The sequence below is a fragment of the Oryzias melastigma genome, linkage group LG16, assembly GCF_002922805.2.
Source record: "Oryzias melastigma strain HK-1 linkage group LG16, ASM292280v2, whole genome shotgun sequence".
NCBI lineage: Eukaryota > Metazoa > Chordata > Actinopteri > Beloniformes > Adrianichthyidae > Oryzias > Oryzias melastigma.
In genome coordinates, this window is record NC_050527.1 from 4,139,710 (window position 1) to 4,166,031 (window position 26,322).

General features: G+C 40.4%; 1 protein-coding gene across 4 annotated transcripts in view; it reads left to right on the forward strand.

Annotated features, from left to right (window-relative positions):
* cadm4 (cell adhesion molecule 4) overlaps window positions 1-26,322 on the forward strand; it is a 221,148-nt gene that overhangs the window by 160,699 nt on the left and 34,127 nt on the right. Inside the window, exons 1-2 of one of the 4 annotated variants that reach the window (XM_024268262.2) lie at window positions 6,381-8,479; window positions 19,021-19,167. In XM_024268262.2, the coding sequence (XP_024124030.1) occupies window positions 8,323-8,479; window positions 19,021-19,167 (304 nt within the window). In that variant the 5' untranslated portion in view covers window positions 6,381-8,322. Of the gene's footprint in view, window positions 1-6,380; window positions 8,480-19,020; window positions 19,168-26,322 lie in introns of those variants that run through there. The other 3 variants (XM_024268264.2, XM_024268265.2, XM_024268263.2) reach the window with 3 other exon arrangements.

Here is a 26,322-nt window from a genome sequence, read left to right on the forward strand (position 1 = left end):
CACACAAATGTTACATGCACTGGGAAAACAAAGAAGAGAAATTGACACGTTCACAGCAATCGGGAAAACAGTGAACAGAAAGTCGTAGCCTGTCACTGGGAGGTGCGATGCTGCATGGATAATGAGTGTTACTCCCAGCAGGTAGCTGGAGCATGTGGCTTACAGCGCACACAGACACACTCGTTAGGAAGCTCTGACAGTAGGTTCTCAACTTGGCAGGTAAAGCTGTTTGCATTTATCTTACTGAATAAGGGATGACTGAGTTTAGCATTCTATTGCATCCCAGTGGGGGTGGACTTGCACTGGAATGCATTAAATATGCCTGTAATGCATTCTCTTAAACCGTGGATCTTTTTATCAGCGCTGGTTTGAAAACAGCGAGAGCTCAGAGCATCAACTGTCGTTTCTGCGTTAAAAAGGCATCCAGCCTCGATGGCCTCTAAAGTCTAACATCTTATATCCAGCAGTTTTCTTTATCTGAGTAAATGGGAAAACCTTCAACTACCTGGAGTCCTGCTGGATCTTTCCTAAAAGCAAGAGTTACAGATATTATTGGCAACAGCAAGAGCTACCACCTCCTCAGAATCCCTGTTTTCAGGAAAAATAATCTGTCTAAATAGTTTTTTTGTTTGTTTAGAGTCAAATTATTTTTATAGCAAAATCCTTAATCTATTAAATAAAACATGGCTTTCTTTTATAATTTAGTTCAACTAATTTTCTTATTTATGTGCCTTTAGAGCAGGGGTCCCCAAAATACGGCCCATGGGCCGGATCTGGCCCACCTCCACATTTAGTCCGGCCCCCTGAACAATAACAGACGTGTAGTTGTTTTTTCAAGACCCTCATAGAACGTTTATTCCACCCTTCCTTCTTATACAAGGATTATTATTAAGGATGTAACCATTCTTTGTGAATCGGTTAAAAAAAAAACAATTAAACTCGTCAACATGTTCATCGGTGCAGAAAACTCTAAAATTCAGTTTGTCATGGCCTGTGCTTAGATTTAGAAATGCAGAGCAGATGACATTTTTCCATGCAGGCACCCCTGTGAGTGAGTGTGCCGTCCTAGGAAATTCTCACAGCTCCTTCAGATTTAAAAGTTTCACATTAATCAGTCCCTCCAGGATTTCGTGATGTAACGATCGCAAACTCAAGCAAAACCTGAGATTTGTTCCTCACCCTGCAACTTTACATTTTCATCGCATCTTTATCGCAAACTACCACAGCAACAGTCATGGGTGATGACGCATCTATACAACTGTTTCCCTTCTGACTCCTTCCTGGGAGCCGTGCTCTTTTTTATTAACTCTATTTAGCCTTCTGTTTTTTTTTTCCCTGCGAGCGTGTACGCTCATGTGCTGAGTGCAGGCGATGAATATGTAGAATTGTTTATTTGTATTAAATCATTTCTGTTAGTAGGACAGTTTGATGTATGAGGCAAAAAGAAAACATACCTTTAAAATACCTTTAATTCATTGTGTTAAGAAAAAAAAATCAAAATTGTGACTTTAAAGCTGTGAATCGAATCGTGATTTGACTGAATCATTACAACCATTATTCATTTTCTGACTTGTTTATGTGAAGATCCCAGAAAGGGTTATTAATACTTGGCTATGTGTTGCTTTTAGGAAAATTTTTTAAATTACTACATTTCGACACACCCTCTTCTGCTTGCCTACAAACTAACCCCCACCCACAATCAGTGTAGAAACAGTTATGTGTCCCTCACAAGAAAAAGTTAGGTTTTTATAAAGCACTTTGGAGATTTTTCTTCAGTATCTTTTTTTACTTAAAAGCTTATTATAGTCCTTGCTCTCAACCTAGCTATATCTAAGAAGGTAACATATCCCCTTTAATGCACAAGAAGTTCTTTAAAATAAATTATGAAGTCCTATAAATAGCATAATGCTTAAAAACATCTATAAAAGATGCTTTTCTTACACTCTAAACATCAGGAAAAACATGACCAAAGCTGCTGTTCTCCTAGAAATCTCTTCAATTTTGAAACTTACTCGAGACACACAGACCTCTCACACCAAGATTGAAAAAAAGGTTGTAAATTAAAGATTACACTGCTCACACGTACGTTCCCAGCCATGCATGACATTTCACAAAGCTATTGATCTGTTTTGTATCCTTATTAGCCTGTCGTGTCAAGAGCAATATTGACTTGTATTTATTTGCTGGGCTCTAGTGTCAACAAGTGAAAAAAAAAAAAAACAACACCAGGGAAGTTAAAACTTCAGAACTCTGAAATGTGGGAATTAAGACAGGTAGTGTCACTTGCATGCTTCACTGAAGATTGACCCACATTGATCCCTTTTCTCAAGACCGTGAGGCAGGATAAGCCGGAATCGTGGCTTTAGAAAATGCAGTCAGTCGCTGACGAGCTCCACAGATTGAGGAGCTGTGGCTTTTTCTAATTAGAGAGTTCAAGACTGAGTTGGATTTGCTAGTGCATGGCTCCAGGCTAGCTATTAAGACCAAGTCAGCCAGACAAATACTAAATCAGAAAAATGAAGGGAGAAGGAGAGCAGAGGGTCTGGGAGAGGCTGAGCGTGCACGCCAACCTTCATATAGAAGCATGCAGAAATTGGCCATAATTATAGACTATTAAACATGCAAAGCTTTTTAATAGAAATTGCTAATATTAATCTAGCCGTACTTTGAGATGGTTTGTATAGGAAATCAAGCTACAATTTAAAAGTTATTTGGTGTGTTTTGTTGTAGATCATCAATGGGAATTCTAAAGAGGGAGTGCAAGATCCTTTCAGATCAGATATAGCTTTTCTTTGATTTTTTTTTTGTTTTTAAAAGGACTATGTTGTTCATAGTTTGCGTCCGAGCATTGCACAGGTATAATAAAACAATTTAGAATAAAAACTGTCATTTTTCTTAAATATAAGGTCCAACTCCACTTTAGACGTGTCAAGAACCATTTCTTTAAACTCTTGAATTCATTTTTTTTATCAATGAATGCTAACATATATTTATCACAATGATTTGCCATTTTAGGTACTACAATGCACAAAAAAAAAACAAAACAAAAAAAAAAACATGATTTTCATTGGAATGAATAGTGGTGGTGGTGGAGGGAAATTACTTTTAGATACACTGATAATGATCCATAAATGATTCGGAATGCTTTTATGAATTTCAAATAATCCATAATTGAAATATGTATATGATTTAAAGCAGGGGTGTTAAACTCAATCACACCGGGGACCAATATTCAAAACACACTTTAGGTCGCTGGCCGAACAGGATAAACATTTTTTGAAAACACTAAAACTGCATTTTTAAAACCTTGAAAATGTAACTTTTAAATATAAACATGAATAAAAACAGGCAGGAATATTATTCTGGAATTAATCAACTTAAACCTTAAATAATTTTCAATATTTTACTCTCCATGAAAATATCTTTTGTCATAATTATTGATATTATTGTTAGAAGCACAAGATAACATCGGGGCATTAATAATAATAAAATAAAATGACCTGGCGGACCGCATCCGGCCCTCAGGCGTTGTCTTTGACACATATGATTTAAAGTAAAAGTAACAAGCGGAACTAAACGTGAAGCATTTTTCACTTTGACATTTTTGAAGAGCACACAAACATGGCTGGCGTTTCAGATCTCGTCATCCAACGACTTAATAAAGCGATAATTTGGAAGTATTTTGGCTTTCATAATGTCGAGGCTCAATTGAATGAAAGTCCAGTTGTGTTTAAGCTACAGTATGTCACAACAAAAATTAAATATGAAAGAAACACAACAACTTTGTTAAATTACAATGTGTGGCTAGATAGACATTATTTATTTAGTTTGATGTGAGTTAAAGTGTTTCATTACAGCTGACCGAATGATAAAACGTAACATTATCTTATTTAAGGTTGTTGAGTTCAGGGAATTTTTTCCCTTTTGATGCTGTGAAAGATTTTTGATTATTAAACAAAATCTTTTTCATGTCCGAATTTTTACGTTTTCTATAAAAGTTAAACAAATCTACTGATCTTATCTTTACTTCAAAATGCACTTTGGTGGAGAAAAGTCAGTAATATTAGTCTTGTGTCTTGTAGTAAAGAGAAACATTTCTTTAAAAAAAATGCAGATTTTATATGCATTGATAATGGTTTCATAATCGAATCGTTGCCTTGAATCGCAATCAAATCGAATCGTGGTGTGTGTCGAGATTAACACCTCTAGGAATGAGTGTTTTAATAAAAAAAAAGAGAGAGAGAACCCCCCCCCCCCATTTTTTAACATCTTCAAGGAACCACTTCTATATCACAGAGCTACTTCTTGTTCTGAACTTACTTTTATTCCCCCAAAGTTAGTGGAAAACCTTGCAAGTGTAGAGTTTTCCCTTTCCTCATGAATGTAACCTTCCTAACACATGATGTCCGCCCTACGGGAGATGTTCATTTTATTTGATCATTACCTTTCAGGAACGCCTGCCCTCCTTCACACTTCGCTGGCTAATAAACCCTCAGGATTCTCACCTTTTTAAGACAGATATACATGTCGATGCTCTCCCTCCGCCCTTGAAGCTATCATGACTAACGCCGCTTCATACTTACTCAGGGACGTACACACACAACCCCCCCACATGCCCGGAACAACCTCAAGGGAGACATAAGAAATAAATTTAACACTTCCGCTAACCCAAGAAGCGCCTTAAGGACAAAGAGAAATTTAATCTTGGCTAAGCCTCTCGATAGAATCTCTGCATTAGCCCAGTGCTGCATCTTCACAGCTATCCCATCAACCCTTACCTCCCACACCTTGGCTCAATTCCCTTGTATTTCGCCTCCGCGGAGCTGCTTGTTTCTTTAGCTTTTATTCCTTCCCTTTCGCGGCCTCCCTCAAAAACTCTCACTACTTATTGTCACTTTCCCCATGCTCTCCTTTTTCATTAGCTTCACTCTTTTTGTTCCCCCATTGTGCCCCATGAACTGTCCCTTGTTTCCCCATGTTTTGTTCACCTCACGCCTTCACAGCCTCTTTCCATTCACAGCCTCCATCTACTCCCAGTTGTGGTACACATTGTACTATATGTATCTATATTTCTGTTCCACTCTCTTGTCACAGCGCTTTAATACCATTGGTATTAAATGCTGGCGCGACCTTCTTGGCATACTTAAGCAGGCAGGGATCCTTGTAAGGCTGTTTGAGTGCTTAATATTTTCAGCACGCCGCTGACTTAAGCCCCTTAAGTGCTTTGGCAACACTTATTCCACGGTGGCACCAATGAAGCCCATTAAATTTTTTGATTTGGATGAGAAAGGGACTAAAAAGAGGAAGGGGGATAGGGGACACAATTTGCCATTACTTCCTTTCCTTCAGCACACACAGCGACAAAAACAAATATACCCATCAGGGGGTTGCTCACACAGGGACTTTTTAGACAGACAAACACACACATCCTTGCCAGCAGCTCAAAGATTCGCCACGTTTGTTTTTTTTTATTTTTTAAACTGTGTACTCAGTTGCTCTTTAACACAGTTTGAAGTGACCCTATTTAGTAAAAAGTACTTTAAAAATAAATATATGACTTGATGGTTAAAAAAGGCACAATTAAACCAAATTGCATAAAGATGTTTGTAAATGCTGCTTTGGTCAAGTTAGAGCTAGTATTTTGTGATTAGCTGATTAAAGAAAGGCAAAGGTGTTGCTATAAAAGCAATACTGTGTTGCCTTTCAGAATTTACAGGATAATGAAAGTCATAGTCGCAGAGTTGTGTGTAGTTAGCTCCCGCTACTGCTTTTTGTATTGCCACTTTTATTGCCAATAGCAGTAATGATAGTACACACGGAAATGAGCGTGAGCAAGGCAGTTGTATTATGCACGACTCGTTGATGCAGAATGTGCTGACAGGTTTGTCTAGTGGTTGAGCAATGATTTTTGTTTCATCATTATAAAACCATAGAGCAGATACACTGGAATGATCCAAGTTTCAGCATAACTCATCTGAAAGTTATAGTCATGTTCATTTCTGTCTTATTGACATTCACTTTGTGATACAAAAACACGCAGACATGTGCATCCTCGCGGACATAAAACTCTCCATTTAGCATAAAGAGGCACTGTGATCCTTCTTTGTGTGTGATAAATTAATGGGTAGTAGATAGTGAAAGAGCCAAACATTCATCCAAATGTACACTGCTTCTGTCAACACTGGACAGTCAAGCACAGTCACACGCACAGACACTCTGCCAGTGTTTTTTTGACCTGAAAGGCGACCATTGTGACTCTTTCCAGCCACTGACACTCAATCTCTAACCTTCACAAAATAGGATGCAAAATATGCAAACAGGGATCCCACATCGACACACGTTCCAACTCAGAGGAGGGGGTTTGGCATATATAAACAAGAAAGAGGCAGCAAACGGGACAGATGGAAGTGTTCGTTGGTGTTCGGGCTTTGGGATTATAAGAGTTTTTTGTGGATCAAGAGGAAAGATGAAGGCCAAAATTGAGACTAACTTGTTGGAACTACAAATATGATTCCAATGATGGAGTGAAAGAAGACAACTCAGAGAGGACTTAAAAACTATACACCACTTGGAAATAGTTGAAGGAGGGATTTCACTTTATCTTGTCCGTTCATCTACTGACCTGAAAAGCTTTTGCTGAACACCACGGCAGAGTCCTTTTCTCAGCATCAGTCAGATGACCGATGAAGTAAACACAGCGGAGACGATGTGTGATGATCCACTTTAGGGTTTACCGCAGGTGTCAGGGCAGTCACCTTTTGAGTCGTTTGTGGTTACAGAGGCGCCGAGTCAAAGTGTATAGCAATGTAACACTGACATGCTTTACTCTGTGAGATAGTGCTTAGTGAGGCGTGTGCTGGAGCTACATACTCAGAATTCTGACAATCAGCAGAACTTCTTCTGGACTAAATCATTGCTCATTTTCAGATCAGTGTATATGACTAGTTGTCTGTCTGACATGCATCCTGGTGCTGACTGTACCCAGCAGAGCATGTTGGATTGGAAGAGTTAGTCGGGTCGATTCTGCGAGATTATACTGTCTGATAACCTGTGGTTATTCTGAAGAGAATTATATTACCATGAGGAATTGCTGTCCATCTGGGCCGCGGATGATAGCGTATTGACAAAGTTCTATCATTCAAGCGAATAATTGTGAATACTTCTGGTAGAAAAATAGATATCTGAGACTGAAGTGTCTCGCTGCAGTTTTCACAGCCCTTTACAAGTTAGCTTTTTAACAAAGGGCAACTATTTCACGTTTTTTTTTTTGTCTTTACAGCACAGCCCTCAAGCTCAATAGATTTTATTTAAGTGAAGCTATGTCCAAATGAGCTGCAGTACAATAGTGTCTCAGTGTGTCTCCAGTTCTGGTCGGTGTGGTTGAAGCTTTAAGGTATATTGACTTTGGTCTGCTCATTGTTGGGTGAGAAGTGCTGAAGGTATTGACTTCTTTAGATACAATAAGTTTGACAGTCAAGATTGTTGCCCCAGATTTTTCTATCCTTCAGGGCAAAACACTGTTGGTAGCTTTGTGTTGAAAAGTTATCCAGCAAACATGCAAGCAGGTGAATGAGACGTACTTTGGAGGTTTTCAGGCTGTGTGTGACTGAAACATACTTATTGATCTTTGCTGTTCCTTGGAGCTGTGTGGTTTGACCTGACAGAGACAAGTGGCTTATTTACTGCTGTGGTTACAATTGCGGCTGATCGTTGGGGCTCCTTAGGACCAGAATTTGCATAACTTAGAGTTTGAAACTGCATTATATAGATAATAAAACTCAACTCCATTACTTGCAGATTCTTATTGTTAAGAATATCTGGAAGTTTGATGCGAATTTTTATTTAAAAAATATGTGTCAATCATATCACTTTCATTTTGATTAAATGGAATCGAGCTCCTGGATGGCTTTATAGTAACACACTTTCACATTATATGGCTTTGCAACAATATGTATTATCACTTCCTTTAAAGCGGCACAAGCTGGAGATACTGCTACTCTAAGCTCATCTCTTTGCGCCTTGTAATATAGTTTCTAGCTCTGTTATCACCCACTGCTCTGACCAAACCTTTGTGTGTTGTGTTAAAGCTATTGCCATAAGTCAGTCTTGTGTAGCTTCGCAGCTGAAGCGGTTTCATTGCCTCTGTTGAGATAGGTCGTCTTAGAAATAGTTCTTTCTCTCAAACAATAACTTCTATCTTACTGTGCTGGAGTAAAGCTGAAGAGTCTGCACGTGTCCGCAGCACTGCAGCTGTGAACTTCTGTTCGTTGAGTAGTTTGTCTGTAGAAGTGGGGACAGAGCCACAGAGGAGCCTTTGATTAAATGTGCAAAACTCCACACACGGTCAGGCTCGCACAAACTCGCACAACTTTCGGGAGCACCATGAGGCCCGTCCGAAGCGCCGTCTTCTGTCGCCGCCTCCTCTTCTCCCTGTCTCTGCCCTTGTGCAGCCTGGTCATGGCCCTGCTCTGCATCACTCGTAAGTCCCGCTAACATATCCTCACTAACATCTGCAAATACACCCTGATGGAGAGAGATGTATTGTATTGATCTGAGAAGGAAACTCGCACACCAAATAAATCAGAGCAGCAAAGACAGACTCGTTTCATATTATTGTCAGGATGTGGCAATTTAGTGTAAGCACCAGCTCTTTGTTCATTTAAATTAAAACTCCCTGCAGATATACTACTAAATGCTGCAATGTAATGTTTCTATTCTATAAAGAGAATATAAAACGAATCTGTGTTAAAGGATAAAGCATGAGATAGAGCACGCTTCCCATGACCAAGGGGGGAGAGCTAATGATGGCATTGTGTAATGGAAGTTGCAGCTCAATTGTTCAAAATGCCTATAATTAAGGCTGAATTGATAATAAAGATAAAGTACATGAGATTAAAAGAGAAATATTTACCCAAGAGTATAAAGGAAGACAAAAAAGAGAATGAGGACGGATGGATGGACCAAGGCACTCTAAGGGAATGGCCAACAAATGATACAAGAGTGGCTGAAACCATGCTCTCAGCTATTCTCAGAAGAACTTAATAAAAGAAAGTTGGGCTCTCGAGTGGGAGAGATATAGTGAACCAAGTGGAGAGGTTGTTGAATACAGGAGAGCTATGTGGAAAAGTGAAGTGCAGGAGACCAATATGTAGTAAGAGAGAACCGCGAGGAAAGGATTTGTCCAGATAGTATTGTGGGGGAGAGAGCAGCTGTACCAGAAAAGGAGAAAAAACTCGACAGAGATGGAGAACAGTGCAGCCTGTGTGTGTATGGAAAAAGAAGACAGTGATGGAGGGGAGTGGTACAAAGATACAACAAGAGACAAGGCATCAAATATAGTTGCATGGATCTGAGCAAAGACACAACGTGAAATAAAAGCAATTAACACAACACAAAGATTAAAATGCTGCACATTTGTGGTCGATACACCTGCTATACAAGACATGGTGGATTAACCGAATAATCATTCATATTATATTTAATACATACAGACCCTTATGTCATTAGCATGAGCTAAACTTTCTTTAAAACCCCTTTTGAATAACTAGGTCCATGTTTTTTGCCCTATTGTAGATTATGAATCCACTGAGGTAGTAGAAGGGCTTTTTCTGCAAATTTCAAAACAGCTGCTTCCATGAAATCCTAAAAACACTTTTGGCTAATATTTTTGCTAATTTTCAAAACTTTATGTGGAGCATAATTCCTGTATTGTCATTCGCTTTTCTAAACGACTACTGTATTTTCTGGACTATAGAGCGCAAAAAAAAATAAAACAAGTATATAAGCCACAGATATCTATGTTGAAAAATTCAATATTTGCTGTATTTACAGATCAATTTTGTGCTGTAAATGTACATGTAAATACCTGCACATCTCACCATAGATTATTTGACACTAGTAACGCCTGGTTCACACTGGACGTGGAAGCGCTTCGAAGCGCCGCGGAATGGAGGCCGCTTCCATTCGGCTCCCTTGTTAACCTTTAGTGTGGTTCACACCAGGCGCGGACAAGTCCTCCGCGGAATACCCGCGCCGTGCAGCGGATCATTTCGGCGTCTGGTCTATTTTGTGCAACGCCATTAGTGATCCACGTCAATTCTGACAGGAAGTTACATCAAGACACACGAAAAAAAATTCTTTATTTTCAAAATAGAACTCATTTTTCACAATAAAACACCATGACTGAAAAATGCAATCATGTTTTTGTATCAAAACAGACTGTAGAGATAAAAAAACCAACATACAATCACAAAACACACGCAATAATAGACTTACTGGGCTGACCCCGGAGCAGGGCGTGGGGATGGGTTTGGGGTGTAAAAACACAACAAGAGAGAGGCAGAGAGCAATTTTTCTTATCAGAAACATGGTGTAATATTTTTAGGTTATTAACTCTTTGCACTGATATTTTGTTTATCTTATTTCTGATTCTGATTCTGCTTAGAGCACCCCTAGTGGTGGAAGAAAAATCTACAGAGCAGCCTCATATAAGCCGCATGGTTCAAAACCTAGGAAAAAAAGTAGTGACTTGTAGTCAAGAAAATATGGTACTGTTTGTATTGAAAGAATGCAAAATGTGTTGATAATAAGTATTTATAGTACAGCTGCATCATGCGTGTATCAAATTTTATACAGTGGATAAAAAAAGGTTGTTTTTTTTCTCTCTCTTTTTTCCTGAACAATCTTGCCAATTATTATTATTTTTTTACATGAACTATAAAAGAGGCCTCCCTCTAGGAGAGCTTTAAAGCTGAACTGTTCCTACACTACCGTAGTTTAGCATCTGATAGCTTGTTACATTGGTTTGACCTTGTGTACCGCACTTTGAGCCTCCCTGGATGGTGGTGGAAGGTGCTCTAGAAATAGTAAACTAACATTCTGGTGAGACAAAAGTTACCAAATCACGCAACGTATTTTTGATATTTTCTGTATCTCTTACGACAAAATAATATTGGTTCATTTTTTTGTATATTTCATGAAAGTTTTTTTTAAAAATCATCTAAATTCCAGTTGCAGGCTTTATGGGGTTAACAGGTTTTTTATCACTTCATCTTATTGATAGGGAGCAGCTGTAGAATTCTTGCACCTAAACATCACTTCCCATCAAAAATGTCATTTGAGCCACATGGATAGTTTAAAAGGAAGGCAGGAGGGGGATGGGAGGGGTTTTAAGACCAGTTTCTTGGCTAGGCTAAAACTCCAGTGTGGCTACAGCTGTGTAATAACCCTGTAAATTTCCATTAAGCCGCAGTTTGAGCCTGTGTGGTGGGTATTGTCACATGGTTGTTGAAGCCGTGAAAGACCCTCTCCATGAAACGCTGCACAGTAGACAGAGCTATAACCAGCTTTGGGTATTAGAGGATGGGGGGAAGGAGAGCATAGAAAAAAGGATAGAGGGAGGAATGGGTGGACGAGAGAGGCGAGTAACTGCGAGCGGGAAACGGAAGTGGCGGGTTTAGCCAGAGAGGGGAGAGGTGATTGATATGCGCCAAGCGCAGAGGACACATAAAGATGCAAAGGTCAAATGAGAAAATGCAGAGGTGGAAGTGTAAAAAAAAGAAGGTATGAGGAGAGGACATGAGTGTCGACAGAAACAGCTGTGCAAAGTCTGAATATTAGAAACAAATTAGACGTATAAATGGGCAATGCTTTGAATGAGACTTCAAGAGGAAAAAGTTATAATTTTATGTTTTTATTTGTTACCAGTGCAGAACAAATAGGGTTCCAGTGCATTAAGGAAAAAGGGTTTGAAGTTTATGTAGCAGAAATTGAAACAAGAGCAGAGGAAGAAAAAGAGAGGGCATAAAATGAGAAGAGGTTTAAGCTAAATGGCAGGCAATTAGAGCAAACCAAAGTACAGAGAAAGATGAAAGTGGGAGGAAAAAACTGTGACATTCACTTTCTTGATCCACTCATTTGTTTTGTGCTCTTGTTCTATTCACTGTTCTGCTTTTTTCCTCTCCATCTTCTTCCCTGCTTCCTCTCCTTTCCTCTTCCGGCTCACTTAAAAAAAAAAAAAACAGGCCGATTATGCTGCAAACTTGAGCTGCAGAACAAATCACTTTAGTGAGAGTGTGCAGATAGAACCAGCAGAGAGGCAGGAAAGGATTCCCACTGAGTCACAAAAAGAGAAAGAAGGAGAAAGATTGAAAAAAAGGAATGAAAGCACATTGCAGGCTGAACGGAAACGTTTGCGAGGGCAAGGAAAAACTACACCGAGAAGAAGAAGGAAGGAACGAGAGACGGCGTCTAACGGGGGAGAAGGACAAGTTGCAGCCTTTTTCTTTAGGGCTGGTAGACAAAAGGGAGGAAAGGAGATCTTTGGGACAGCTTAAATGAGGAAGATGCATGATGAACGATGCAATAAAAGATAAGGGAAATGAGGAGGAAGAGGACAGGAAGAAAGGAGAGGAAGACAATGAAGGCAGGAGAAATCAAGGATTGGATCAGGCTGAAGGTGGGGAGGAGACGAATGGAGAGATTGTGGGTTTAAATAAAAAGAGAAAGAGGCAGATGTGAGGATGAGATTAGACCCGAAGAGGAGAGAGTTTTGAGACTTGAGGGGGGTGTGGGGGGTATTCTAAAGAAAGGAGAGTAGTGTGGGGGACCCAGAAAAAAAGGACAGGAGAAAGCGACAGAACAAAGGTAGTTGCAGAGATGACAGTGAGATTTGTAAAGGATTATGTATTATTTATAGTGATGGAGATCTTCTCTGCATTTTTCTTTGATTGGCAGACTTCTGGCTCCCTGAGAGAGATGGAGAGATAATTTTAGACAGGAAAAAGATAGAGGGGGAGATGGATTGGAAGAGAGTTGTGGGTCTTTAGAGGAAGCTGGGGAAGAGAAAAACCATAAAGTCAGCTTTTTGATAGTCAGTACACCACAACACACACACACACATACATTGGTACAACAATCTTTGATAGAAGCTCGCACAAATCAGGAATAGAAGCTTCCTCATCAAGACTTTATAAATAAATGTAGCATAACTCTAAGCTCTGCTCACAGTTCAGCAATAACCCAAAGAAGTCATGTTAAAGGGGTCATACCATGATTTTCTTCAGCCTTTCAAAGTAAACTATATCCATATATATGATCATACATTACCTTCGGAACACTAAAAAACTAATTATTTATGAAATTTGAGTCATTGTTGTGGACTGATTTAGTACCCAAAAGTAAAACAACTCAATCTCTGAGGCTCCGCCTTTCGCTCCTTGTTGGTCCCGCCCATAGATTTTCAAGAAGCTCCTCCGCTTGACCCACAGCTTGACCCACAATCCGATCCAGAAGACACTTTGAGTAGTTGCATTTACAAACAGGGAAAATGCCACTTCACGATAATGTTTTATTATGCATCCACACACTTTTATAGTTAACGAAAAAATACAAGACCATCTATATGTGAGGTGCAAAGTGCGTGGAAGTCGTAGCGTTAGCTTGTGCGTTATATGCTAACTGTTTACTGCATGATTTACTTACTGGTCTGGCCTCTTCATCCGGTTTGATTGTAGGAATGACATTTAGTCTCTTGGCCAATCCACTTTGATACATGCAGAGGTTATCAAGCAGTCATCTGTGAAGTGACGGTCACAAAGAGTTGCTGGCGGGTCTGTTGCGCACTCCTGAAGATAAAACCCAACCACTTCTGATGTGCTGACTCTTCTTTTGGAAGTTTAAACAAACACTTAAATCTCTCACAGCTAAATGAGCTGCATGAGCTACTTCTTTTCAGCTGATGATCATCGTATGCTCCGCGGAGAAAGTGGGTGTGTGTTGTAGTCAGCACAGATTCTTCCTGGAGGGGGCGGTTCACATCATGCTGACGTCAGCACGATAGGACCTCTGGTTTTGTGGGTATAGGAGGGGCTGCTGCAGGTTTTTAGAGGATTACTCCTAAATGCATGAACAGGTCAAATGCCGCTTTGGGGTTCTTTATAGAGAGGAATGAAAGTATAATGCACTTAAAACCTTAAAAACTAGAATTTTCATAGTATGGCTCTTTTAAATCAAGATAGATCTGACCTTTGGATCCCACAAGGACTTTTGGTCCTGACAAAATGTAAAGAAAAAAAAGAAAAACGTCCCGATAAGAACAAAAACAAGAACACACACAGTCAAGGATAAACACTGCAAGCTCAATTTGCATATATACTGTGCAAAGCAGGCTCAGTTTGCATCCTTAGGGGATCGCTAGGGAAAAAAAAAAAACTTTTATCCAGATGGGAAGAGATGGAGAAGTTATTAACGGACGACCTCAAATGTTTTGAAACTCTGAACCGCTGTTATTGTTTTAATTAAAGCAGCAACAACACGCAGGGTTGGCCACTGCAGTCCCCCTGCATTGATTCTCTTGTAAATCCATGGCCGGCATGCAAAGAAAACACAAGCTCTTGGCTCACTTCCAGCTGAAAGATAATGACAGATAATGAATAGGGTGACAGTGATTGCACTCATTCAAGGATACAAGGGAGCTTGTTTGGAGCAAATGGAGACAGTTCATTCCTCGCGTCGCTTGCCTTTTTGTTCTGCCTTCACCTGTCTCCAAGCTCACAGAAGGGGACAGAGAGCAATAAGTGCGCGGCAAGGAGGTAATTCCACCTAACCCCGCACCGATGAGACGGTTTTCTAGAATTTACTGTGAGTAAAGGCAAGCCAGCCGTCCAAATGGCTGCCTCCCAAATCCCTCTCTTTAAACTCCCTTCACACACACACCCCTCTTCTATCCCCTACTTCCCTTTGCTTATAACTCACCCCCAATGCGGGACCATTAGGATCGGCCCCTGAACAGCCTTGTCTTATGAATTTGTGCACCTATTATTTATTTATTTGTTTATGTATTGTGAAATGATGACCTCTCACACAAGTCGGCTGAAGTAATAAATAAAGGCTCCCTTTTTTTCCTAGGCTTAGAGGCATTGGGTCATTACTGTGAAATACTGCCCCCGCTTGGTTGAAGAGAGTACTCATCGCGTTTGCTCCCCCCCTCCCCCCTGTGGTTTTATTTATCAGTTGATCATAGCCATCAATGCACAACCATAATATTGATTGCTGGAGGCAGTTTCTCTTAATATGAGTCTGCGCTTGTGGAGTATTTTATTATGGGCACAGGTTTTAATGGGGGTGAGATTAATACCTCTGTCACAGAAGTTGACTTCACTCCCCCTCCCTCTCATCTCCTGAGTGGATTGTACGCTGGTGATCGGAGGCCTTGAAGCCAATAGACGCCTATAAAACTTACAGTCAAACTAAAGTGCTGTACCCAGCTGGGTTATGAACAGAAGTGCGGGAATCTGCGTCATCTCTCGTATATTTTGTCCAGCCCCCCACCAGCTGCATTATTATGCCCAAAGCAAAACTTCCTAGCCTCCCTCCTATCATTTCCTGGATATAGCCCCTTCTACCTTCTCCTCCCCCAAACCCATCATGCACCTGCAGCTGGTGGGTTTTTCAGCAGGAAGCCATCCCAGCTGAAACCGCCATTAATGCTTTTATAATTTGACTCTTCTTTGAGCTTGACTGTCACAGTTCGGGGTGACAGCTGTCGTGAGAAATTGGAGCTAATTAGTTTTTCTGACATCACCCCAGCCTTAAAGTTTTGACTTTTTTTATTATTATTATTTTAGTTGCACTCCCACTCTTTTCCTGTTGGATGTCTATTCCTGCACTGCACAGATGACGCACAGCAGTGCTATTAAATTAGCCATGCATGGAAGGTATAGCCCGGTCACATGCTATATGTGTTGAGTAATAACAGCCATTAGAAAAATATGTAGGGTGGCGGTGGCAGGCCCTGATGGCCCTTGATACCAATCACAATAATGATGCGGAGAATGGGAGTAATAATGACTTCAATTAGTGGTAATTGTCAAGTTTTTTTTTCCCAATTCCTCTGAGTATTAGACCCTCCTTTGTCTTTATTCCCTCTTGGTTCCATTCTGTCCATATTCCAATATCCTCTGTGTGTCTTTATGTTCCCTTGATAGGATGAAAGTGTGAGCTTGACGTATTTAATTAAAAGATATTAAAATCAGGGGGTAGTTTGGTTAAAAGTTAGCAAGATCAGATGATGTCAAAGCCTGTTAATTGCTACCTCTGCATGTGTGCGCACGCTGCATATGCCCACCTATGGTGCAGAAATACACACACCCTTCAGACACCTCCACAGTTGCAGATATAGACATTCATTTTGCCCCAAAGCAGTCAAGTCAGCAACTTCTGCCATGGCAGCCGCCATCTGTTTGTCGCACGTTTCCAGCCTTCTGAAGGTGTTTTACAGAGCTCACAGACACCATTAGACTCAGCGGGGAAATATATATAGTCCCGTCGCTTTTATCGGCTCCTCTCGTTGCCTGCTTCATCACTGCGCTTCAATATTGATGCTATTCTATCTCTAAACCCTCCCTGTGGCCAACACTTTGCCAGGGAGGGAGGGGAATGTAAATGGTGATGCAAATTGGTAAATACTAGTTTGGAAAAGCCAGAAAGCTGATCCTCTCTTGAAGGCAATCACATTCCACTCCTGGCTGCAACCATGTGAATAATTGCTTTCCAATTCATTTAAATTCAAACGACGACGCTGTATGTCCATGGAGCACAGTGGAAGGTGAGAGTCAGCAGTCGTGTCAACAGCCTGCCCCGCAAAACACAGAGGTTGCGACAATCAAAGCATAATTTGCGTACTCATTACCGACTCTCTGCGTTTCGGAAGTGTCAAACTTCCCTCCTGCTCCTCCCTAGCCCTCTCTAGAGCCAGGTTGCAGGAACCTAAGCAAAGATGTCCAGACCTCCCTCTCCCCAAAAACTTTTTCCAGTTACGCTTGGGAAATCACAAGGTGCTCCCGGCAGCTGTGAAACCACTGTAAACCCCCGGGTTTCCTTCCTTTGGGACGTCTCCCTAATACCTCCCCAGAGAGGTGTCCAGGAGGCTTCCAAAAGCGAGCCGCCTCATCTGTGTCTCTTGATGTGGAGAATCAGCAGCCTCCGAGTTCCTCACATGTGACCCTATCTCAGAGGGAGCGTCCAGCCACCCTGCAGAGGAAACTCATCTTAGCTTGTATCTACGATCTTATCCTTTCACTCATGACCCAAAGTTCAGAAGCTTCACCTTTTGCAACACAGCTACTGCTTTACTAGGACATATCAAGTCAGAGACCGCAGTACTGCAGCAGCTGTACCCATCCACATGTCAATGTCACCCTCCATCTATCCTTCACGTGTGAATGCAACTCCATGATACTTAAACTCCACCACTTGGGGCAAAAGCTTTCCACCATCCTGGCGAGGACAAACCGCCTTTTTCTGGTTGGGAATCATGGCCTCTGACTTGGAGGTACTAGTTCTCATTCCAGCCAGCATAGCAAAATCATCTACAAAAAAACAGAAAGGAAATCCTGCTGTTCTCAGAGCAAACTCCCTCAGGCCCGTGGTTGTGCCCAGAATTTCTGTCCATAAAAAATCATGAAGGGGTTCAACTTACTGCTGGGCAATGTGCACCGAGCTCTTACTCTGGCTGTCCAGCTCCCTTGTCTAAAATTATTTAGCTTAGGGACCAAGGAAGTTAATTTAATAGGATGTGTATGATCAGGAGTTCTGGAGATCTGGAGCAACGAGTCGCATTCTGGACCAAAAAGCACCAAAAATTGCATCAACCTTGGACATTTTTGTCTAGTAGTTTGATCTTATTTTATTATTTTTTCACTGAGGTTAGGGTGGGTTAAGCATACAAAGTCTGCTCAGTTTCTCCTTCCTCACAGGCATTGCTGGAAGGTCAAAAATAGTAAATAGACCCATTCACAAATAAAGCGTTTTAGGCATTTTTAATCAATTTTCATGCATAATTTGCCCTTCTAAAATACTACTGATATATTCTTTTTGTTTGTGAACTCCATTTCAAACAATTTGAGAACATTTTATTTCTTACATTGAAGTTCTTGTGCTAATAAACTCACCCATTTTCACTGCACACATATGAAAAAGACCAAATCAACAACCACCCTTTAGTTTCACACATTTAATGCAATTATAGTTATTTTTACAGACTTTTTCATACTCGTCATTTCCTCTCGGGCTCACCGGACCGCCCCCTTCTCATCTGATTGCTATTGCATGAATGACAAATGATCATCAGAAATTAATCTTCAAATGACAGAAAGGTGGAAATAATCTTGACTAATCAGAAATGTTAACCCCAAATTTTCATGATAACAGGGTCATCTTTAAAGTTTAAGATTTTCCCCTAACTTTTAGAAACAGTTTGAGGCTCAAGGAAACCAAGCGGACTCTGGCTTCTGGAAAAGGTTACTGCAGCTGAAATCCAGTTTGGAGTGTAGTCAGCTGTTTTAGCTTGGATGATGAATGGGATTGGGAACGTGTAATGCACATTCAAGGTCTTCATGAGGTCTGAGAGCTCTGCACTTTGCAAATGCATACTATGCGAGTGCAAAAAAAAAAAAAGCATCTGAGCTGCGGTGCAGTGATGATCTGCAGATTGTATGTATGCATCTGTGAGACGGTGCGGCTCCAAGCTGCTTTGGAGCTTCGTAGAGATTTAATTAGGCATTATGTTTTCAAACGTGTGCCGATGCATTCTGTTAGACTCGCCAGAGGCATCATGCCTTTTAGAATGCAAGGGTTTCTGTACTGTTGGAGATGAATGGCAGTAATTATAATCATCCCTGTTATAATTATAAGACAGCATCACTCATAAGGACCCTCTCTCACTTGTTGAGTCCTTCAGTGTCATTTCTTGGGCTTTCAGTCTTTTTTATCTCTATCACTTTGTCTCCCCTTATCTTTTTCCCTCCCCCTCTTCATTTATTCCTTTGTTGCATTCATGTGATGAATGGCAAGCAAATGAAGAATGTGTTAAGTAGCTTATTTTGGATGATTGTATCTCAAGGGAACTGACACTTCATCTATTTCTTTATGTCTGTCTCCTACCTGTCCTCTTCTATCGGTAATTTTTATCATCCAACCTGTGAATAACTGATTCATTTACCATCTTTTTTCCTCTTTCAGCCCGTTGTCAGGCGGTGCAAGCAGAGAGTGTGACAGTCCTTGAGGGAGGCACGGCCCACATCTCCTGCCACCTGCAGAACTACGATGGCTCCATCGTGGTGATCCAGAATCCCCGTCGGCAGACGCTCTTCTTCAACGGGACACGAGGTGAGTAGCTGTAACGGTCGCAAACCCCATCTATTTGTGTCCATGTGGTTACTCCTTGTTCTTTGATGAGGAAGAAAGTGACAAAAAAATCAATTGGAATTTAGTCATTTTAATTAATAGTTGGGTCAGACTCCTACAGAGTACTCTGGGCCTCCGCAATGAAAGACGGTCAGTAGAACGCACCCAGCAGATATATCCCTAGGGATGTTCCCCATGTGGCTTCACTCCAATGTCTAGCAGGACAGAAGATTCTCCCCTTGGACCTTAATACCTTACATGGTCATCTTCACCAAACCTATGTCTTGAGAGGTCAGTGTCCATGGTCCTGCTCCTGCTAGAGAGGTAATTTATGGCCTTGTTCTTCAAGTTAGAAATAAAACAAACTTAAAAAAAAACACTCAAATTTCTTTACTTTTGTCATTTTATATGAAAAATTACACTTGTGCATAACCCAAAAGATTTTGATCTCCATGAAATATCTCCTGTTAAAATGGTCCAAATATGAACATGCTGCAGCACAAAACAAACAAAACCTAGAAATACAAATAAAATGTGTACTTTTTACTACAAACTAATCATATCATTGCATTACATTACATATGTTTTGTTGTCTGGCTGTTTCACTCTGTTTTTTCTTTCATTATTTTATCCGATTATGTTCATTTCTTTCTGCACCATGAGAGAGGGAGGGAGATGATGATGACACCCTTGTGATGTAAAACACTGTGTGTTCCAAAAAGGAAAGCCATAGGTCATTAGAACTGATATCTCAGCCTCCATAATCATAGTGTTGCTTCCACATGTTATCAATGTCTTTAATAACAATAAAATAAAATGATCTGGAGGGCCGAATATAATTACTTGGAGGGCCTGATCAGACCCCGGGTCTTGACTTTGACACATGTGCCACACGCTAAAAGTGCACTCAAAAAAAACCCAAAAGAGATACACACATAATTTAAATAAAGTTTAGCATAAAATACAAAAGAAGATCAAAAACCCCTGTTGGGACAGTAAAATCTGTCTAACACAAGAGGCTCTCAGCTCGTATCTGTTTGCTGTTGGACAGGACAGGCAAATTCATAAATACATAGAAATAAATTAAAGCACACTCAGAAATATACTGTTAGTGCGTACTGAACGTGAGTCACATGTTCAGTGTGAACGCAGGATTATATTTTTCAAATTTCATAAAAAAAAAAGTCCCTGTTTTGTCTTTGAAGCTGTTACATTATAAAGTCAGATAACCTGCAAGTCACTGTCTGCCCCTACAGTGCAGCTGCTGTTTGGAGCTTGCGGCCTAATCCACTGATAAACATATATTGATGTGATCAGAGCTTATTATAGTCCTCATTAAAGTATATTTTTGGCTATATTTTTTAAGGGCAGCTTTATACAAACTTTCATTGTAACCAAAAATATAATGAAGGCAGATTTTATTTAGCGCCTTGAGGCAGGTAAACACTACATGTGTTTTTTCTTTATTTCTAATTAAGAACAAGGGCACCGTGCCACCTTAGTCAAATTCTCTGTAAGCGCTGCTAGGAAACCTTTGAGGGAAAGAACAGGGATCAAGGGCTTGCCTTTGAAACTTGTGTGGATGCTTAATTGTAGCAAAAAATAGCTTTGTGGTTTATAGCTCCGCAGTAGATTATTCACTTAATAATCAGTATGATAAGATATTAGTTTGGGCTTAAGGCAATCAAGCTGTTTGTGTAGAGTCAAAGAAGAGGACTTTGTCATCTTTCAGTGTTACAATCAATCAAAGTATATTTGAGTGGAACCTCGTGCACACAAACATGAAAAATGCATGAAAATTGATGAATTAGTTTAAAGGAAACAGTGGAACAAAAAAAATGCATTTCTACCCTTTTAAAACTCTTTTTCTTCCCAGCATGCTTTGCATCTTGTTATTCACGAAAGTTCAGCCGAGTTTGGTACAGATGTGTGGGAATTTCATTGGCAAGAGGGATTAGTGCTTCTCCTGGAGGTGCCACCTGCTACTTTCTGCATCCTAACGAAGCGAACAATGGAGATTATGCAAGGCTTTATTTTTATATGTGGAAACAGATTTTGCCTCAATAACAGAGACAGTTGAGTTTATTTATAAAGCACCAATTTGCAACTGAAGTTGCCTCAAGGCGCTGTACAGAGAGCGCAAGAAAAACACCAGAACAAAGCAAAAAAGTCTCATTTTTGGAGATTGTTTTGTATACTGTTTGATTAATCTCATTCCTATTCAGCCTAGCTGTCATAAAAGTGTTTTGTCAGTAGTCTGTCTATGTAACCTACAGATTACATCAAAGGAAATGTTATGCCTCACACTAAATGGCTGATTGGGGTCGTAGCGGGGTCACCAGCTTCCTGATGGGGGTGGTGGTGCTTGGTTGGGGTCTTCTGGTGGGGTTGGAGGTCTAAAGAACCAGGGCTTCCATTGGGGGCCTGGTTGTTCTGGGTGGGGGTCCTGGCACTGCACCCTGGCGGGTGTGTCTAGCCTGCCTCCTACCCATGTAGATTCGGGTGGCTGGAGATGGGGCGCCCCCTGGCGTGCTGCTGGGTTAATCTGGCGCATCCTGTTTTGATGAGGGGCTGGGGGGTGGGGTTCCAACGAGCAATCTTCCCTCTTTATACTAACACCTTAGTATGGAGCCAAAGAGGGGGACCAATAAAAAAATGAAAGAATTGAAAGAAATTGGGAAGATATGGAAGTGAAAATATATTAATATTATTATATCTATATATCGAATTAATATTAATAATTAGCAAATGAATTAATATTAGATTGATATTGACTAAAATAAATAAACTATATTTTTTTTAAAGTTTCCCCACTTTAAAGTTTTAACCTCACCTCTTCTTAGCACATACACTACAGATCTATCATGATACATATTTCACTCATGTAGGGGCTTTTGGGAAGTGTTTCCGTGATCGGACGCCGCTGTTGGTAGATGTAGGCGTCCCTTTTGCCCCAAACCTCTAGTTTTACCTGCACCCCTTTGGTAGGCAAACACACACACATGCACCAACAAGACAGTGGTCACGTTAGGCCCTGTCTCCCATCTTGATGCAGATGGGGTGACCCGGTAGCCGGTGCAATGACGTTGGGGGTGTCCTGGGGGAAATAATGTGCTCCTGATCTGGCGATTCCCTTTCTGTGGGTTGGGGAAGTCAGTAACCTCTGAGCTGGGCGGACCGTGTCCCCCATGGTGTAGGCGTGGTTCCCTACACATAGGCATCGAGATACCCAAAAAGTTTTCAATCAATGCTCATAACAACTGGAGCCCTGTCCTCTATATATATGGTTCATTGGTTCGTAGTCCCTGGGTCCTGTCTGGGGTCCCCGTCAATCATTGGTACCCCCACCCATTCCGCATCAGAAAACACATAGTCACAGTCATTCAATTTACTGTATGTATTTTTTTTTTTTTTTGGATATGCATCCTTTGTATGTCTATCTATGTGCACGAGGAATTACAAGTCGGAGTGATTTGTAACACAAAGTCCTCTATAAATGCTGTAGAGTTGTAAAGATACACTTAATACTTAATTCAGGTGATGGTTTGAGTGTGTATATGTGTGTATGAGCAACATATGTCATTTACTTATGACACTCACCTTGAATTATCCCTCTTATTTCCTGTCTTCCAACCTTTCGTCCTGTCCGAGTGGCTAAAACTCAATTAATAAAGTTTGGTTTCAATTACCAAAGTAGTTTATATTAACGCACTTGAATAAGTAACAAACAATTTAAGTGTAAAAACAAGACATTTCAATTACAAGAGGCACTGTAGTCTGTGTTCATTCACAAAAAAATGTAAGAAACTTCCTGCAGAAGAAGACAATTCAACTTTTGTCATCGCTGCAGTAGTTTTTGGGAATAATCACTGCAGTAGCAAATAAAAATCTTCTAATAGAAACATTTATAATAAACTAGCAAAGTAAAGTCAGAATTACACATAGTTTATTTAATAAACCAATTAAATGTCTGTAACTGAATTGTAGTTGTCATTGTGAAAGATATAGCACTTTCATTTTAATAGGGCTTTTACAAATCATGGAGCACAAAGTTTACAGAAGCCCTCAAGTGATCTCCCACTGGTGGGCACAGAGGAAACACCACACCCCTGCATCCCTCCAGCTGATTATTCTCTAAACTCTTCGTGCTTAATTGTTACGCATAAAAACATGGACCCATTTTCATTTTTTTTTTTTTTTTTAGAACTGTTAGAGAATTTAATTCATCAGAAACCTTGTTCAGCCTTAATCTCCTGCAGGTTCTCAGGTAACACTCTGAAACAGTTGCTAAGGGAAATAAAACTCCTGTTGAAATGACCTTAATTGCAGCTTAATGTAAGCTGAAGACCCAGAAAAGCGTTTGTGGTTTAAACTTGTGGTCGTTGCCCAGACTCCTCACCTATGACCTAAGGGTGAGCTTCATCTTACATTTTTCTTACTTTTTTAAGTAGATTAAAGCGTCTTTCTAGCATTTGAAATGTCAGTTAATTTGTAGGAAAAGTATGCAAAAGCCCGTGTTAGTGTCAAGGTTGCAGATTACAGCTAATACCCTCGCTGGCATTCCACTTCAACCTTAATATGATGAAAACATGAAAGGAAAGTTGTTGCAGGGATTTTTCGTCATGAGCTTACTTGAAGGTAACATGTGCTAACACTATTCAAGAACGTCCACTCCTTTGAAAAGATATTAAAAAAAACGGACGATGAGTTCATCATCCATCCAGTCATCTGGGGTTTTTGATGCTTATGGACATTTTTTTCAACCAATAATAGTTCTTTGTAACATAGATGATTAGTCTGAGAAATGAATTGCTTGAAATGTGTTCATATTTTATTTATAATTTTGAATAATATACCATCCGGCACAACAAAACCCTTCCCATATATATACATATATATTTACAACAGTATGCAAATACTTCTGCTGTACTTTCTCCTTCATTTGTCAGTCTCCTGCATTGTTGCATTCAAGGTAGAAAATCTTACTTTCGGCTCTCCGAAATTTTTATCAGATCAGCACAACTGTAAGTTCCATTAAGTGTTTAAACAGAGCTGCCTTGTCTGCTCCCCCATGAAGCATCGACTTTCACCCTTCGAAAAGCGTGGCGGAGATTAATCAGAACGTGGAGGAAGCGGGTGTGTGGAAGAGGGTTTGGGAAGCCAAGAATGAAAGGGGAGATCAGGAAGACTATAGAGGAGGAGGAAGAGGAAAGTTAGAAAAACTGAAAAAATAAGAAAAGCAGGCAGGACTTTTTTGTAGACTTTAGATGACTTCCTATAAAGCAGGGATGTCAAACTTAAGGGGCCAACTAGATAAATAGCATTACCTGCGATAATGCTAGTGTGAATGCTGTAAGCTGAATTTGGCCGCTGATGTGATGATAGCTGAAGATTCTGAAATTAATAGCACTGAAGCTGATAGCTGAAAACGCTGAAGCTAAAAGCCAGCTAAAATATTCGCTAAATGCCAAATTAGCCAAATAACCCCCCCAAAAAATTAGGTTAGCCAAAACAGCTAACGTGGGGCTGAAAAAAATAACTACATTTCAAAATAGCCTATCCATCCATCCATTTTCTTGACCGCTTCTTCCCTTTCGGGGTCGCGGGGGTGCCGGAGCCTATCCCGGCCACTGATGGGCGAAGGCGGGGTACACCCTGGACAGGTCGCCAGTCTGTCGCAGGGCCTCAATCACACACACATTCACTCTCACATTCACACCTAGGGACAATTTAGAGTCACCAATGAACCTATGAAGCATGTTTTTGGACGGTGGGAGGAAGCCGGAGTCCCTGGTGAAAACCCACGCATGCACGGGGAGAACATGCAAACTCCACACAGAAAGGTCCCAGCCGGGATTCGAACCGGGGCCTTCTCGCTGTGAGGCAAGAGCGCTAACCACTGCACCACCGTGCAGCCCCAAAATAGCCTAAAAAAAGTTAAAAAAGCATAAATTAGCCAAAACAACTAGCATGTAGCTGAAATATTAGCTAAACTTCAAAACAGCCTAAAGAAAAAATTCTAAATTAGCCAAAACAACTAGCATGTAAAAATTAGCTAAACTCCAAAATAGGCAAAGAAATCTTAATAAATGCCAAAAAAGTTCAAAAAGCTAGCAGAATATCAATTTTAAAACTTTAAAATTGTAACTTTTTAACATAATTTTGAATAATTAAAAAGGCAGGAATATTATTTCAGAATAAATAAACTTAGACCTTAAATAACTTTCAATATTTTACTCTCCATAAAACTATATTTTGACAAAATTATACAAGTTAGAAATAAGTGCAAGATAACATCGAGCCATTATTATCAATAAAATAAAATACTCTGTCCGGATAGAATTAACCGGTGGGCCAGATCCAAGCCTTGACTTTGACACGTGCTGTAAAGCATCCCTCATCATGAACAATTTACAAGAGTTTAAATTACATTTTATTCTCTCCTTCCTGGCCATCCACCAACCCGATCACAAATTTAGGCCTTTCTCTGCTCGACCAGTGCACGCTTAGCTGTCCAAACACGGCTGCTGCTGCTGCAGGAGGCGCCGGGAATTAGGTTGAATGTTTTGCAAGCAAACAACCGGTCTGGGTTGTGTTTTATGAGACGTTGGGGAGAGTTCGCTCAAACAGAGCCAAGGAGCTAACCAAATGGACCCGCTTTATTGTCAGCGGTTCCTTCCTCCGCTGTCGGCTTTAATCAGCATGCAAAAGAGCACTCAAGCTGAATTCAGACAAGAGCCTCAAATTTGTCATTTGCTCTGCAATATAAAGAAGAGTAAAATACTTGTCAGTCTGTAAGGATTAGCAGTCGTACAAGGCTCTCCCTGCCTCTCAGTCGAAGGTAATATTTGAGGTGAGGTTGAGACACTGTGGCGGTGTACTCTCTGGAGGAGTTGACTTCTTCCATCTGTTCAGACTGTTCTCCTATATTCCCCTGGATTTTTGTCTGACCATATTATTTGATCCCGCCTGCTGCATTATATAGTAATATTAGTCCATTTCTTTCATTTGCTCTTCACCTGCACTCTCTCTGGGACACACTTACACATGTACTCACACTGATAAGGACGATTTAGAGTGGCCAGGTGCTACATCGGGAAAGTGCCTGTTTTTTTTTTTTTTTTTTTTTTTTTTTTT